This window comes from Cotesia typhae, unplaced genomic scaffold (assembly GCF_013202065.1).
Source record: "Cotesia typhae breed Kobodo isofemale line unplaced genomic scaffold, CoteBio_Ctyphae contig_44, whole genome shotgun sequence".
Taxonomy (NCBI): Eukaryota; Metazoa; Arthropoda; class Insecta; order Hymenoptera; family Braconidae; genus Cotesia; species Cotesia typhae.
Window position 1 is genome coordinate 3238800 of NW_027423753.1, and position 18310 is coordinate 3257109.

An 18310-nucleotide genomic window follows, 5' to 3' on the forward strand; every position below is an offset into this window, starting at 1 on the left:
AGCAAAATTTATTCAGGCTTGTCGATCTGTTCACATGAATAAATTTATTTATAAAAATTATCATGAGCTAATTTCGCTGAAAATGAATAAGGAATAATCCTAATAAAAAAAAAATTTCTACATAAAATTATTTCTTTACTGCCAATTAAGAATATCATAGGTCTGCGCTAATGTTCTACCAGCCGTTGATTTTACAATCAATTATCACCTGTATACTTTTCAATAACAGTAATTATCCAGAAAATTCACTCATAATTAAGGTTGCCGGGTCATTGACGGGAGTAATTTATTAAAAACATTAAATGTATCCAAGAAACTGAGTAACTGAGTTAAAAAACGATTGCCGTGTTATGTACCAATCAAAGTTCATAAGACTAGTGCTCGACTCCACTAGTACAATCCATCAGTCAGGACTAAACAGTTAACCTAACCCAGGATATGTGCGGTAATGAACCTTATACCAAAGACTATACTTACAATCTCCGTTCTCTCTTTTTAATTTGTTGCAATTATTATTCTCGTGAAAAAACTTTCTTAAGAAGTGATATCAGAAAGTTTTGGGGAAGGTGTTGATATATGGCCTAACATGTCTCTATAAAATTTTTGATTTATCTTGATATAATTTTTTGATTGAAGGTAATGTTGAAAATATCCAACAGAGGGCACATGATCGTCAAATTTTCTCGCTAAATATGAAAAATAAAAAAATTATATTGGTGCAATTTGTAAAAAATATTAAAAATATCAATTTGTAAATAAAGTGCTTCAATTATCTCTAGTATCTCATTCATATATCGATCATTGTTATTATTTTCATGAAAAAAAAAAATTTTATGAGTACTATTATTTTTTATAGGTTTTGAAATGTAACGAGCAGAGATGCTGGCATGGGGTCGGCATCATACCACGAAATTGCGTATTCTACACCGTCGACAAGTCGTGAGTAGTGTGCTGAGATGGTAGAAAGCGTAGCGGGTGTGCGGCAGTAAGTTGTAGCTTTGAGGTCAGAGGTCATTCCTAGAACGTTTGCACTCATGAGAACTTAACCTGTACGTTTACAACTATTTTTGAGCTCTGAGTCTGCTATTGTGTGCTGTGTGCTTAGATTCATGCCTTTTACTCCAACACACAACCAAATGTGCTATTAAAAGTATCTAGTGGGTGTTGGGAAAAACATTATATACTTTTTAATTACAGAGGATTAAATTATAATGCCGATTAGCGTTTATGTACATAAATAAATAAATAAATTACATGATCGTGATCATGGGAAATAATTAGCAGAATTTATATTAATTTTTAGTATTTTTAAATACTCATTTTATAATTTTTAAACTTATCACAACTCTTTGCACGCCTCATAAGTGAAGCGGATGAGGTAGTGCACTAATTTCACCTTACAAAAATCAAGTGATTTTTTTAACTTAAATTGTCTATATTCATTTTTTATGGCACTTGCAGATTTTGATTACTGTCTAACTTTAAATTCTCATGTATTTTTATTAAATAAAATTTCCATTTGGCCAATTGGCTTTAGCTTTATGAAAAATTGTTTTTATGATTGACACACTACAGGAAAAAAATATTAGTTTGAAAATTACACCATAAGCGATACTAAAATTGAGGAGTTGAGTTTCAAAGAGGTATATCTGTTCATTTTTGATTAATCGAGACAAAAAACTGGTTATCTCTAATTGTAAATATTTTTATTGAACTTTTTTAATTTAGCTATAAAGTGATATCAGTTATGAAGCTACAATTCGATTCTCATTTAAAAATCTTTATAATTTTCAAAGTAATTAATATTTAAAAGTTAAATAAACTGCTGTTTTAAAATATGAAAAGATACCCTTTCGAAAATCAGCTCCTCAATTGCAGCTGGAGAGTGATTTAATTTTAGAATTACAATGATTCAAAAATTATATCATTGTAGAGTGAAATTCATATCAGTTTTTAGCGTATGCTCAAACTAACTGCATGGTATTGATATAAAATTAACAATGTAAATCTGCATTTGCAATTCCGTCTTCTGTCATTTCAACGAAATCATTTTCCTGAGTATGTTCTTTAAGATCTGTCAGACATTTATTTCTGTGTTAAATGCTTATAGAATCCGTTCATGCGTTGCAATGGAATGCGGATAAATAACTCCATAAAATGATTGTTTTTTTTTTATACAGTTTCCGGTTTGTTGAATTTACGTAGCGTTTAGCAATTTAAGATAATAAATAATATAATTTAATATCACGAGTGTGGCGCTAAGAAGTTAAGCGAGAGACCGCCACCTGGGGAATATTCTAATGATTTAGTTAAAGTTTACCGGAGTCTGGTAATCCGCCGTCAACGGAGTACATATAGTAGTGCGAGAGGATCTAGAAGACGAGTAGATATATTTCAACAGTAAATAGCATTAGATACATACATACATACACATAGTGTAATATAATATGATATATATATACTACATAATGTGAAGAAATAAATATATTTATAAATATATTGTGTGTATTTATGTGAAGTAGTAACGGGAAGATGCACGATTCACGGTGATGGAGACGGCAGCCCCATTATTTAGGACACCACCCGTTGGATTTATCTGCAGACTCCAGACTAGTGCAGCCGTACGCACAACATTATTATAAATGTTTTCTTGTATTGGTATTGGGCTCGAGTTTTGCTTCATGTTATGTTTTCTAGACGCTTTTTAGGTTTTAATTCTCGAGCAGTGAGAGATCGCGAACGGAATATTGTGAATGAACTTCCGGGAGAGAACTTGCTGTACTAAGTTCCTGGAAAGTGACGCGGGAAATTTAAATTGTCATGTTACACATATCTTAATTATCCACCAGAAACTCTTCAGTTGGAGTCGTTCCAATTAGCTTGCTCTGCTATTCATTTATTTTTTTAGCCCTTGTTTTGTTATTTGTTCTGCAGAGCATAAAGGGTTTATAAAAATTTTTTTTTCTTCTATTTACTTGAAAATATGTATGTTGTATGAATTTATGAAAAAAATAGGAAAAAAAAAATTTTTTTTTGGCGTAAAAAACATCTTAAAGCCAAAAAAAGAGTATAGAAAAAAATTTTGATTTTATTTTCTTTTTAATAATATTGAAAATTAATCAGAAAAAAAATCTTGGAACGCCAAAATATATCTTCCCAGATTATACTGAGTGAAAAAAAATTTCAGATAGTAACTAGTATAATCCAGATTACAATGAGTATAATCCAGATTATAATGAGTATAATCGGATATTACATTGAGTATAATCTAAATTATATTTGATATTATCTGAAAATTTTTTTCACCACAGATATCACCGAGTATAATATTAAAGTAAGTTACATTTAAGTTAATGATCTCGATAAAAGTTTCTTCCTTGGTGAATCGTGAGTTCCAACTAACTAATTGTAATTGTAATAGTAATTACCTAGAGATACGGATGGCATTTAATCTCAGTTATGGTGCGAGCTAAAGACAAAAGAGGTGTTGAAGAAACAAACTAAAATGGTGAAATAGTAAAGGGGAGACGATGGCAAAGATAATTATAAAAATTTTGAGATTAGCCACGGTCAAGGTGTATCGTATACGCGATAAATCTCGAGTCAGGTGCAGGACGATGATCATCAGCTCTAGCCGGCGTTGAGGTCTTAGGTCTTCTGGAGCCTTCAAGTCTGCAGCCTACATGTCTATATACATGTATATAATAGCGCAGTATCATACTGATTTCAAATTGTTTTAATTAAGAGATTTATAATTCATTTTTATAGCTTGTTATTTTTTATTGTCCTTCCGGTAATTATTTTTTATTTCTGATGAGTTTGTTTTATTAGTCATTTTAAAAAATTATCATTTAAACATACTAAAAAAAAAAAAATATTAATTAGATTTATTTTAAAATTTTCAATCGCTATTTTTTTAAAAGATTTAGTGAAATTTTTTATAGTTAAAAATTATTTAATTACAAAATTTTATTTTATTGATTTAAGGACACTTGCTTTCAATCAATAATATATGTAATGAATAGCATAAAATAAATTTTTTTATTGCCAGATGCAGATTATTTAGTTCACAAAAAATGTAATTAAATCTTTTATCTGAATTAAAATTTTTCAGTTATTTAAACGATTAATCTTACAAAAATTAAGCTTAGAATTTTTTCAAAACAAATATATTTTAAAATTCTTATTTTTAAGTATTTTAAAAACTCAAAATTTTCATAGATACTGCAAAAAGTCTTTTTTTTTCATTAAATTAAATACTTTTAAAAAACATTTCTTAAAACGAACAAAATTCGGAACCATGAGACACCTAGCGGTGATTTTTGAACCTAATTTTTTTTTCTCTTATAAACGCTTTCAATTAAATTATAATTCCAAAGTCTCCATAGCACGGTGACTGCAGGTTGTTAGCTAGTGATAAACAAATCATTATCGAAGTGAAAGTAACAAGAAAGTCAGCATAACACATTCTAGAATTAGCTTTAGTGTTTTCTGGATTAAAACAGATTAATTGATCAATATTATTATTCACGCTTGGCAAGGATATAATTACACATAAATGTTGGGATAAATATAAACGTAGATGTATGAATGCAAATCAGTATGATCTTACAAAAGTATCGTTGATTGTACGGAAATATCTCGGGAATATATTCCGAGGTTTATTACAGGATGCATCTATTTCACCTGTACCTGGACTGACTCCGCATGCTATTACGCGGTAATTCAAAAGAGCCTTAGGAGAGGGATATTGCCGATTAACTGACCGTGGGTTTCTCAATTCTTAGTTTATTCAACTATTAGGTAGATATTCATGTGCAATTGGTCTGGAGAATAAAGGATCAAGAATAAAGAAAATGCATTATGTATTCTTCTTGTATTTTAAATTTTTATACGATCGAATTTTAAATTATTTAATCTATAATTATTTAGTGCATTAATTTTTTACACAAATTTCTTTCTTGGTTTTAGTATCAGTTGATTTAAAAAATAAAAATTAATTTGACGGCATACAGGTGTGGGCTATCGATAATTATTTATCTGAGTTAATTAACTCGGTATTTTTTAATATAACGTAATATAATAGCAATGCGAAAGAAAAGTGAAGGTGGATGTAGTTAGCGAGAAGCACCTGCATGGACGTGAGCTGAGAAGGTGAATTTATACATACACTCGAGTGTTGTTTTTTGCGGGGTAAGTGTAGGCGGTCTCGCCTGTTATTTTCTCCGCTATATCATTAAAATAAAACCCCAAGAAATAATTTGTAGTGTAGTGTATTTCAGGAAGAGCGAAACAAAAAAAGTTTGTTACCGCGTACGCCACTGCGTTATTTGCATTGAACAAGCTGAAATAAAAGAAATTGCGGACGAAACAAAGACAAATGGCATTTTTTATACTTTTAATTCCGATGCTCTCGAAGATAACTTAAAGAACTGTTCGACAAGTTTGGACGATCTCGTGACCTCTGCAGGTGCCACTACAGACTACACTGATTTTATCCTCGATACCGATAATAATAATGTTTAAGTGTTTATTGTGTCGTTAGATGTTTATTTTATATTTTTTATTAATAAAAAGATTTATTTTAAAATATATTTTTTGTAAATTTAATTATTTTTCAATTAATTTTTATAATTAAAATTTGTCTTATATTATAGATACAAAAATTAGTTCTTTTTTTATTTTTTTTTTAACGGTATTTACAGTAAATTTTATTTAAAAATTATTTAAAAATTTTATTTAAAAATTATATTTAAAAATTTATGATGTAGCTCAACATGGCTAAGTTTTTTTTTCGTAGCGAAAACTTTGACTGAAAAAAAGACAAAAGTTAATTTCTTTATTAGTGCTCAGTATTAATTTTCCAAAATTAATTTTTTAAATTCTCTTGATGTATTTCTTACAATTATTTTATCGTAAGCTTCCAACTAAAATATTTTTTCAACCTTAATTACAATATTACGCCTAACTTAATTAATCTTCATAATTAAAAATTATCCTTCTAATTAAATCTAATCTAAAGCACTTTTCCTTAAATTCACACACAGATATTTATGCATGCATTCTAATCTTACGATAACCTGGGGCCATAACCTGCCCGTCGAGGATCTACTTGACGTCCCGGGACGACGTAAATCTACCAAACGATATCACAACCTGACACTATCTCATTTAACAGACGTGAGAACACGCCACTGTGACTGTGACACCTCCAAATAAAATGCGAATCAGCGTGAAAATAATGGAGATTGTATCCACTATCCTCTTGCACACCCTTTATCACACTTACACTTAACATGTCCGTATCCATATCTGCGTCCATGTTTTTAAACATTACTACCTTAATATTACAAACTCCCGTTAAAATTCTTATTAAACCTTTCGCGAATTTATCTCAGTGAATTCGTAAACAAAATTTACTTGTTGGGTGATAACGCACCTCAGGCATCTCGAGACCAACTTTTGCATAATATATGATATATAATGTATAATATAAAGAAGCCATCCACTCAGCATTACTGGACATCCGTTACTGCCAGCAGATAACACCCAAGAGCAATCGTTACCGTACTCTCGTAAATTTGTCAGCCTTTAACATCCTTTCTTATTATATATTTAATTTAAAAGATTAAAGCAATTCAACTTTCAGCTCAATTTGTATCGTTCTTGTTCTCATCATTTGCTACCAGCTATCAAACCACCAAAAATATTTTTAATAAATTTTTAACTTTTAAATATTCTCTTGAAAAATTTTTTTCAAATAAATTGAGTACATAAAAAATGTTTTTAAATAAATTAATACATTAAAAGTTCTATTGAAAATTTTTTTCAAATAAAATTTAAGCTTTTAAATTTTTACTCAAAATTATAAAAATTTATAATTAAAAAAAAAAAATGTATAAATATTAAATGAAATAAATTTTAATTTGTTTTAAATGCCAGATTAATATTAACCTCTTATTTTTTAAGTATTAGTCAATAGCCAGATACTAAATATTATTTATGGGTTATTAAATACAAGTACATTTCAATGCGTGTAAATATTACTCAATTTTTTAAAGGGACAGAATAGAAATTTTATTTTATTAACATTCAGGTGGTTAAACTCTAAGCAGATGGTAAGAAACACTAATCACTGCTCGATGGCTAGTGACCCCTTTGACCCTTTGGAGAATTATTGCCAGTGGTTTTATTCGGGCTACTCGCTATCTAATTTTTTCATTTACCGAACTTTGAAGGACGAAGATGATTTTTTATCTTTTTATTTTGTATACAAAATGCATTATAATAAATCTTTGATTTCATAAAATGAACTAAAATACGAGATTTTATTTAAATTTATCTAAAAAATAAATTGACTTTATATAAATATAAATATTGGAGAAAAATTAATTAATTTACTGTTATTATTATCGTTAATAATTTTTTTAAATAAAACTAACAACCTTGCAGTCACTATGTAACCTTTATTAAACATTATTAAAATAATTGAATTTAATCTATAGAATTTAAATTCAAAATTTAGTTAAAAGAAAATAAACTTAATGTTGACATTTACAGTTGAGAACAATTCTACGACTAAAATGTAACCAAATAATATAAATAATTATGATTATAACCTAACAAAGTAATAATAATAATAATACATATTTAGGTTATCATTATAATTAATCCAGTCTTGGATTAAACTATTTTTTTTTTTTTTTAATAAAAAAAATATTTACTGTCTTTGTCTATCTTTGTTCATAAAATAGATAAAAATTACTATTAGCTCTATTACATTGTTACATTATTTTATCTATAAATTTTAAAAAGACCTTGATATCTTAACGCTTTAACTTCGTTCTAATAAAAATTTGTAGCATAATAGTCTAAGTATTTTTTAAAACGTAACCAAAATAATTAAAATTTATTCTATTTAATTTAAATGCAATTTAAGTTAAATAATTTATTCAAAAATGAACTTACTGTTAAAATTTAAAGGGAGGAAAATTCCCGGCTGAAATTTCAAAAAAATTTAAACAATAAAAAATTAATAAATAATAGCCTAAAAATAGAAAAAAAAATTAATAATTAATCAGAGAAAATAGATGTTTTATTCACGAAAAAAAAATCCGTTATCGAGGCTAAAAAAATTGTCAACAAGACGGTGGGTGATAAAAAAAAGTGTACAGGTGATAAAAAATGTAGAAGGTTATTTATAAAAAAAAAAATCAGTCGGCCTGTTGTCGGGAATCGTGGTTCTCTCGGTCGCTGCTGCCAGAGGATCTGCTCCGACTTCTGCTGCGGCTCTGTCGGGATCTGCTGCGACTTCGGGGGCGATCGTAGGTCTGGGGTCCAACAGGGGCGTCGGGGTCTCCGTGGATGGCTGCGGGGGCGGCCTCGAAGGGCTCCTTGACGAGCATGTCCATGTCGTCGACTCCTCCGCGCTTCCTCATCTTCTTTCCACGACCTCCGCGTCTCCTGCGGCGGCTACGGCGCCTGCGCCCGCGAGATTTTCCTCCACGCCTGCGTCTTCCTCCGCGACGCTTGCGGCCGCGGCCACGGCGACCTCCTTTCTTTCCCCGGCGACCTTTTTTTCCTCGTCTTCGTCTGCGGCCCCCACGCTCCATTGGGCCTTGCTCGGCTACGGACATCTCTGGCTCGGTGTTCAGCAGGTAGTGCGGGCCCTTCTTCATGAGGATGCCGTAGTCGATTCCACGTTTCAGCGCTGTTCGTAACTAAAAAAAAAAAAAAAAAAATAATTGTTTCAATTTTTTGATTTATTTTTTTGGAATCAAAAAAATTAATTTGATTTTTTTTTTATTTTTTTTTCCGTAAATTTTACAAAAAAAAAAATAAAAATTTTTCTAGGTCAAATTTTTTTTTAATTTTGTAAAAAATATTTGAATCGTTAAAAAATTGAATTTTTTAGTTTTAAGCCAAAAATTTATTTTTTGATTTTTTGTTTCAAATTTTTCAATAAAAAGAGATTTTTATAAAAATTTAATTTTTAGAATTTCGGTGAAAATAAATTATTGTAAAAAGAATTAGAAAAAAAAATTGACCTGTAGAAATTCAAAAATATAAAAAATACAATTTTTTTTTTTAATCATTTTTTTGAAAAAATTTGTTAAAAAAAATTAGAAAATGGTCAAGTGACTGCTAACTTTAATGTCATGAGATTTTTAAAAGATGAAAATTTTTTTTTATCTAAAAGAAATCATTTCAATCATAAAATGATAAAATTTTGCTTTTTTGATCTTCATAAAATTCAAAATTTCTAAGTTTGACCCAAACGATTTTTGTTTTTTAATTTTATCAAAAATAAAAAATTTTAAAATTTTAAAAAAATCAAATTTTCAATTTTGAATCTCAAGAATATTTTTTTCTTATTTTTATTCTAACCAATTATATTTTTCATCTCCAAAAAATATCAGAATATAAAGAAAAAATTTTTTAGTCATCTCTAACCTCAAAAAATTCCTCTCAATCTCAAAAAACAAAAAACAATTTTCTTTCTCAATTCTTTTGTTATTAAAAAAAAGCTTTTAGCCTCAAAAAAAATTTTTTTTCCCAAATTTTTGCCAAAATAAAAAAAAATTCTCTGAAATTAAAAAATTTATGCTTTATAGATTTCCAAAAAATTTCATTTAAAAAAAAAAATCCTCCAAATTTCCCAAAAAAATCCCCGCTCACATTTAAAGCAAAAAAAAATGTTTAAACTAAAAAAAACTCACCCGCCGTTCAAGCGAAGGCTCCGAATTATATTCTTTCATGACATAATTCAAAATATCCTTGGTGGTAGAGCCATGGTGATCGCGGAGGTTCTTGATGGCCGAGACGACGAGCTTCGTCATCTTGGGCGGTTGCTTAACCATCTTGACGCGTTTCAGATAAACTCCGTGTTAAATCAAATCAAATAATAAATGCAATTAAAGCGACCGGAGAACTAAATAATCTTCCGTATTCCCGAACTCTTGATAGTAGCGATCAATTATCTTGAAATTAATTTTATTTGAACATTTAATTTAATAAAAACTGTTTTAATTTAATAAATTATATATCAAAATACTCGTGACATTTTATTAAACGATTTAAATAATAAATTCCTCGATAAAATAACGGATTACTTATGATTTAGAATAAATTAATGAATGATCTCGGGATCGCGTGACTGTTACGTTGAGATGGCCAATGACTTTGTTTATTCAACAACTAAACATCAACATCGTTTGTCATTTGGTTGCCATGGAGAACGACAGAGATAGTGCAATCATTAAATAAAATATAAAATAAAACATAACTAGGACTCCGCGCTTTTGTTTTTCGTTATTTTTTTTTTTTTTTTTTTATTTTAATTTTAAAGAAACAGAGACAGCCTGATACAAGCAAGTGTGCAGCTGTCTCACATGTCCGCAGAAAGAATTAAATTATATGATCTATATACAATACAAAATTTGTAGTGTTAATCATCTAAAATAGCTAAAATAGTATGAAAATGAAGTTAGCCGACATTTCAAAATTTTTAGAAATTTTTTATTAAAAAAATTTCAATTAAACAATTAAAAAAAAATTTCACCTTTAAAAAAATTGAAAAACTTTAAGTGCAATTTTTTAGTTGTAATTTAATTAATAAAAAAAATCAAAAATTTTCAGACGTCATAAAATAGTAGTAAAATTTTTCCAGTGTTGAAATAATTAGTTTTATAATTTTTAATTTAAATTAATAATAATTTAATAGAATTTTCTATAATAAAGTATGTTAATATTTATGATTTTGATTGTAGTAGTTATTATTGAGAATGTTAATAATTATTATCGAAAATAACGATTTTTTACATGAAATTTAAATTATATTAAATGATAACTATTATAATCTGTGATAGTAACTGCTACCATCACTCAATTTTTCCTATTATAAATTTTTTTTTCGAGATTACAAAGTTTGAAAAAAAATTAATAATTGTAAATTAAAAATTTATTTAATTAATTCTGATAAACAATATTAATATTAGAAAATGCTTGTAAATTTTTTGTAAAATAAAATTATGCAGCTGTTATTAATATAAATGATTGTAAATAAAATTATAGGGTCAGTAGATACTTTAAAAGAGATTTTTTATTTAATAACCTGAGTAGTATTAATTCCTATCGAGTAAAATTAAAAAAACTCAACAATAACTAGATGATCATTTATACTATGTAATTTTGGTTGCATGTCTGTGTACTTATATTTTTACGTGTATTCGTTTTTCTATTAATTAATTCAAAGTGAAATAAAATGAGATTTCAGTGGCATAAATGTGAGAAAAAAAAATATGAGATAAGGGCGAAGAAGAAATGTAGTATGTAGTATGTAGTATGTACATTAAGTATATAATACGCATGACCACCCGCACCAGACACTTAACTCGACCGGTGTCACATGTTTATAAATAAAGTATCAACGTAATGCTGTTCTCGCAACTGAAGACTCGCAGCATCTCATCTCATCTGACTCGGCAGAAGCTGTAACCCCTATACAAGAAACCGAAAGATTTACGAACTCCCGCGCATAGTTATACTGCGTAATATAACTAAACTGTAACACGCGTCGACTGTGAACGCGGAACGGAATTCTTGGAGACGGCTTCGTTGGACACGCTATTGTGTCTCTTTTTAATTAATTGGCAACTTTTTAAAATTTTTTTATTATCATTAATAAAATTTAAAAAAAAATTTTCAAACTATGAATTAATTTGTACTTTTATTTAGTGCACTTATAATTGATTTTTTGTTAACTTTTTGAATTTAAAATTGTTGTTTAATTTGTTTAATATCAATAATAAAAATTATTTTTAATTGGTGATAATTAATTATAAAACAAATAAGAATTAATTATTATTCTGTGTACGTATTTATTTATTTATTAATTTGAAAGTTATGAAAGAACTCGAAAATAACTAGAGTTTGATATTCTCGGCTTTCAAGAATGACCAGAATATGACGAGTTAGTGAATGAAAATATGATTGCGGGGGAGGAGGAAGGAGAAGGAGAGTCTGAGAGCGGAATATTTGTTTAATCTCATTATTCTGGAAGTACCTGATCCTCGGTGTTGAGTCTGGCAGATGCAGATGCAGATGCAGATGCAAATGTAAATGCGAGTAAGCAAAGTGAATGCTTAGAGTTGTAACTAAACGCAGAAATAGCTGTCGCTCATTCGCATAATAATATTATATGTATACGCACACTGAAAAGTGAGGGAGAAGAATCCGTGTCCAATGCAACAAGCGTCTTGTCGTTTCACAGTAGACACTCGACTCTTCTTAACTAATATAAACTTTACTCCTGTCTCTTTCCTTTTTTTTATTATTATTATTATTATTATTTTATCATAATTTATATAAGAGTTAAAAAATAATTTTTAATTTATTGTATAAACAGTAAAAATATGAATTGAAAAAAAAAATAATAATTTTTTAAATTTTCATTTTTGAAAATTCGCGGTTTTTCGCGGATTTCCCTGAATTTATATTTCTGACAGAGTCTAGGCATGTGAGTAATTATTTCAAAAGTAATTTTATGGTCTATAAGAAACTGTCAATCAAATTTATCTTTATGATATATTTTTAATATATTTTTCATATATACATATATAAAATGTACATAATGATGTAATAATATGAAAAATTGATGTGGGTACTCAAATGGAAGCTCTTGATGAGTGTAACATCAGGATGAGCTTATATCTTTAAAAACGTCAATATTTAAGAAAGTACAGTGCAATTTAACAAAAAGGTTTAAGGAAATTTTTTTTGATTTAAAGAAATTTTACTCAATTCAAGAATTTTTCATCTTGATTTAAGACAATTACTTTCTCCAAAATTATATTCTTGGTTTAGAAATTTTTCTCTTGAATCAAGTTAATTTTTTTTCTGCGTAGTGACCGCAAGGTTGCTAGTTATTAATATTATTATTTTTTTTTAAATTTTACATTTGTACTGCAGTCACTCAGTCATACCTAGTAAGTCTATGTCTGTGTCTATGTCTGCATTATATCGCGGTGTAAGTCTGTTCATCTCATCGTGGACGAGTTCCGCCATCCGCGTAATTTGAAGTATGAATTATGACGCGGACTGATTAATTCTATCCACTGTATGCTTCCGAATAAGAGAGAGAGAGTAAAGTGCGGTGTTAGCCCACACAAAATATTCTAAATATTCTCCGAGACTAATGTACAAAACTAAAACATTTATAAGCGTATATATACTCGACCAGACACACTAATATGCCAACGAATTAATTTTTAAAATTACATTACCGTCTATTTATGCAACCAACTATTTATTTGTAGCAATTTGCTACTGTCTATGTATATTTATATTTATACATACACCCGCATAAATTTATATTCAGGGTCTAAGTCTAGACGACAGTTAATCAAAATTCTATTATGTCTGACTGTTTTCTTCTCTTTTCACTTGACGCTTTCTCCATGGTATTATTTCGGCTCAGAAACTCGGCCGTAATCAAAATTCTTATTGTAATTCTAATCACAATCATATTAAAAAAAATAATTGCATAGTTTAAAAAAAAAATTTTTTTTTAATTTCAATTTTTTGATTAAAAAATTTTTTTTGAAAAATTAAATTTACATTTTTATAAATTTTTTTTTTAAATTATTTGGCGGGAAATAAAATAATTAAAAAATAAAAATGTTTAAAAGCTTTAATTTTTTAATTTTTTTACAAAATTTTTATGTGACATATTTTTGGATTTTTTAATTTATATACAGCGTCAAAAATTTTTTACTGTTGTAGTAAAGCAGTGACGAATAAAAAAATTCAAATCGTACTCTGAATCGAGAATTCACTTATACTCGGCAGGATTATACTTACATTTATACATTTAAACATTTATACTTGACTCGAAGAGCAAAAGTGCTTATGTAGAAAGAAAGAAGAGAGTGTGAAAAATAAAATAAAAAGAGGCGAGTTGAAAAGTCGGGGGCCGAAAAAATGTAAATAAATAAATAATAAAAAGTGGTAAGGAGAGCGAGGACGACTGTTAGCAGACAGAGGAAGGCGTGGGAGATACATTTATAAACTCGGCTGAGAGTTTCGTTGGGACCTGTGTGATCCCGTGATTTAGTGCCGCCAAAGAAATGTATTCACTATTCCGCGCGTTTCTTCAGATCCTCCATCCTTTTACTTATCACATTTTTTATTTATTTTCTTTTGGGTTATAACCAAAAACTTGGTGAGAGTCCAACACTTTTGTCTGCTTTAATTGTCATTTTCGATTTTTAGACATCATTTTATGTATTTTTTTTTTTTTTTGGCTTGTTAGTGAAATCAAAGAAAAGAGAAAATTGACAATTAACTCAGTGAGAAAGAAAAAAATTTGTATCAAATCAAAAATATTTTTGTCTGCGTTTTCAATACTCATGTAACCCGTTAAGTGGTTTTAGTTTGTTTCTCCGTCGCGAGCGCTATCGGGAAAAATTTAATTGATAATTATCAGGACGTCCTGGACGCCTCAAGAGCTCAGTACTCGTGTTAAAACAATAATCCCTATTAAATTACTAATTTATTAATTAAATACGCTCTACTTTTACTTTAAATGATAGCCACTCAATGGTCATTTAAATCCACTAAAAATTACTCCAATTCATTTTTTATTTTATATAATTTTATTTTTTTAGATCGAAAAATATGAAATATTAATCCTCTTTTAGAATAGTCTAACCATTGTCAGCTCAGACATGGATTTTAATCGCGCGAATAAAATAATAAATTTCAATAATGTTTAAAACTTGTGTCGGGTATATTTAAATCACCACGTACTCTTTGGAGTAATTTAATAATTAAAACCAACAGTGACACATTGTTTCAATAAAAAATAATCCAACGACGAATAAGACGGTACAATAAAATGACACTTTGTCAGAGATTTTGGTGTAGCTCCACTCGATTAAACAGACTGCAAATGCGCTTGAGACTTAATCCAAAAGTTTTAAAAAGTATTTCAATGAATATTCATTTTATTTATTTATTCGCGTTTAATTATTTTCTCCACACACTGTGACATTGAAATATTTACTTAGCTGACAAATAGAGATTGATCAACACAAAATAATAAACATTTATTCAGATTGAATGCAATTGCTTAAATAACTTTCTGTTAAAATTAGGTATGATTTTTTGTATCTCTAATCAATCACCGATTCATTTATTGTAATTATAATCACACAAATATTTATTTAATTATGTATTTTTGAGGAGACAATAAATTAAATTATATCAACAATTATTTTCTCTACTGTGATATTCTGTAGTACAAGAGCTGTGAATATCAATTTACAAGTATCGAAGAAAGCGAATATTTGACAAAGAATCCGGAAAAAGTATTGTAAATTGTCAAAAGCAGACGAGGGAGAAAATTAATTATTTATAGGTGAAATACTTTTTATAAAAAGTCGAAAGAGATAAAAAAAAGTACAATCGTGTCAAGTGAAGTTTCCAATGATCAAAGATTCACGAGTGATGAAAAAATTGATCAAGTATAGAGTGTAGCTTACTTATCTATTGGATGATCGTCTTGTTATTTTATTAAAAAAGATAATAAATAAATAATTATTGAAAAGCCGTGAGATTAATAGATTTTTTAGTTTTAGAGTCTGGATGAGTACAAAAGACAAGAGTAGGCTCTCAGATACGTGTCGACATTACGATGAGTCTCGTTGTACAGCTGTGCTCCGCTGTTTTGTTGTTTATAGTATATACATGTATAGATATTTACAGATGCAGTAGCTGCGTGTGCTGCAAATGTATGGAATGGAAGAAAATAAAAAGTAAAAAGTTTACGCGAAGATTCTTGTTAATGATCGACTATTTTTGTCCGTCTGGAACAAACATATTCGAGTTGTTCGGGTGCTCGTTTTATTTTTTAAACATGTATCATGGTTGAGGCAAGAAAGGAGAAGGGTTATAAGTTGTAACTAAAACGGTGAGATATACAATAAATAAGTTTCTGCTGGGCTGGGAATTTCTCCGAGCGGTTGGTAGTGATTCGCGGTGACGGCGGTACACCGTCAGGCCATTAGCTGACTCCTTGTCTGGTCAAATTGCGATCAACTGTACGCACAGGAATAACAAGAGACTGGGGGGCTCATTTGAGGCAATGAAAGATGATAGGCAAAATTTTACCGAGAGGGTAAATTAAATTACTTTGGCTGTTAATTATTTAAGGCGGAGGTTCTCGCCCAGTACTTAGATGCGATACAAAGATAGAAAAAATACTCTAATAAATAAATAATTACAGCGAAAAATTATTAAAAAATTTATTTAAAAAAAAATAAACAATTAAAAATCTCCAGAAATGTTCGTAAATAAAATGTGGACCCGGAAACGCGTGTAAGAAATAGCGTGCAACGAAATGCCTGGGGTAAGGTAGCCGGAACGTCTGGACGCAAGTAAAGGCTCTTACTAATAACAAGATTAACAAGAACAAGAATAAAGTAGAGTCGAAAAATGATAAAATGAGAAAAAAAATAAAAGGAAGCGGAATAAAAGAAGATGATAATGTAACATGAAGAGGAGTTGCTTCTGCTTCTGCTTACTTCACTTGTTGCTCTTATTCTCTTATTTCTATACTTACTTACTTTTCTGTATTTTTAATTTCTGTATTTTGTAAAAGACTAAAAAACAAAAAAAAATTTAGATTAAATTAGATTTTAATATTTTAAATAGTTATTCGGACTCCAAAGTGGAATTTTAACATTTTTGATAATTACATTAGCTGTTATTAATTTTTTAAATAATATTTTTTGCTGTATAATTGTTGTATCATTTTTTTATAATATATTTTTTAAAAAAAAAAAAAATTTACATTTACTATCTTTGATTTTTATAATTTTAATAATTAATAAAGACATTTTTTAATTTATTAGGCGCCTGAAATTGATCCCATATCTGATAGCCAACCAAATCGCCAGAAACTTTAATATAAGTTATTTTGACTAGTCAGTCTACTTAGGGAAATGCTATTGTGTTGAAAGATGTAGAATTGTGACATTATAACACATTACGGAATCAGTGAATAACGAACCGTGGTAAGTTTTGGCTTAGATGACAAGAGGAGCCAACGACCCTCTGATATTTGCCAAATGATTCGATACATTTAATTAACCGTTCACCCTCGGTTTAGTTTACTTGCAGGGAAGATCATATGTGTTGAAATTAATTATCTAAATGTAAACATTTTAATATTTTTAATTTTTTTTTCAAATCCAATTTTTATTATTTAAAATACACGATATAATAAAAAAATTTATAAATTAAAGATTTTAATAATGTTATACTTAAAAAAAAATTAATTTAATTCGACAGCAAAATTTTTGCGTCAAGAAATTTTTTTAACGAATTTTTTTGTCATGAATCTAACAAAAAAATTCTTGCGCAGAAATTTTTCTCGGCTTCAGTAATTTTCATTATTGAATAATTTTTCGAGTTTTTCTCTTGAAGGTTAATTATTTTTTCACTGTAAAATTTCAAAACTACTAAAATTAAAATTTCAAGTTCTGACCAATTATTTAAAGATAATGCAATTATATTTTTCAATTTTTTTTTATTTAACCTCTAAATTAAAATTTCCACTAGAAAAAATTTTCTGACTAAAAATTATCTTGATTCAAAAAAGTTTTCTTAGTCTCTACACGGTAAGAACAAGATTACACTGTATATCATCCTAGATTATACTGAGTCAAAAAAAATTTCAGATAGTAGCTAGTATAATCCAGATTATACTGATTATAATCCAGATATCACTGAGTATAATCTGGGATAATATTCAGTGTCGTCTTCTTCTTTCCGTGTACAAATGTGACTCATAAAAAATCAATGCTCTTTATTACCGAATAACTTTTATATTTCTGTCAAAAAAATCACCTCATAATTTCTTAAAATTTCATAGCATGATAAAAATAATTTAGTATCTAAAAAACTATTTACTATTAATAAAATCCGTTAAAATATTTGTAAACTTCAAAACTAATGCATCCATTTGATATATTTACTATAATTACCCGAGTATTAAACTGTTGAAACGCGCGTTAACTAAAATTTATCGGCGATTTTTATTAATAAATTCAGTGGGTGATTTACCGAAGCAGTTTGGATCGGTTCCAAAAAAACGTAACATAAAAGTTATTTTCTCTTTCTTCAATCACTCGATGAGCTCAAAACTGACTCTATGTCTCTCCAGCTGGAATTAAATTCTACACAATCGAAATCGGATATCCAACCCGGAATTTCAATCCTGCATCTTGGACTGACAACCAAACATACA

At 28.6% G+C, this 18310-nt stretch overlaps 2 protein-coding genes across 3 annotated transcripts in view; one reads left to right on the forward strand and one right to left on the reverse strand.

Annotated features, from left to right (window-relative positions):
* Positions 1 to 1290, forward strand: part of Klu (zinc finger protein klumpfuss) — a 142910-nt gene extending 141620 nt beyond the window's left edge. Inside the window, exons 1-2 of one of the 2 annotated variants that reach the window (XR_012479402.1) lie at positions 66 to 445; positions 857 to 1290. The gene's annotated coding sequence lies outside the window, so the exon portion shown is untranslated. Of the gene's footprint in view, positions 1 to 65; positions 446 to 856 lie in introns of those variants that run through there. The other variant, XR_012479403.1, reaches the window with a different exon arrangement.
* Positions 1291 to 8166: 6876 nt separating this feature from the next.
* LOC141529161 (uncharacterized) lies at positions 8167 to 9860 on the reverse strand. The gene is made up of 2 exons (XM_074245614.1): positions 9720 to 9860; positions 8167 to 8720 (listed from the first exon to the last, which is right to left on the reverse strand). Exons 1-2 carry the CDS (start codon positions 9858 to 9860, stop codon positions 8214 to 8216), a joined length of 648 nt encoding a protein of 215 aa, XP_074101715.1. The 3' UTR covers positions 8167 to 8213.
* Between the last annotated feature and the right edge of the window lie 8450 nt (positions 9861 to 18310).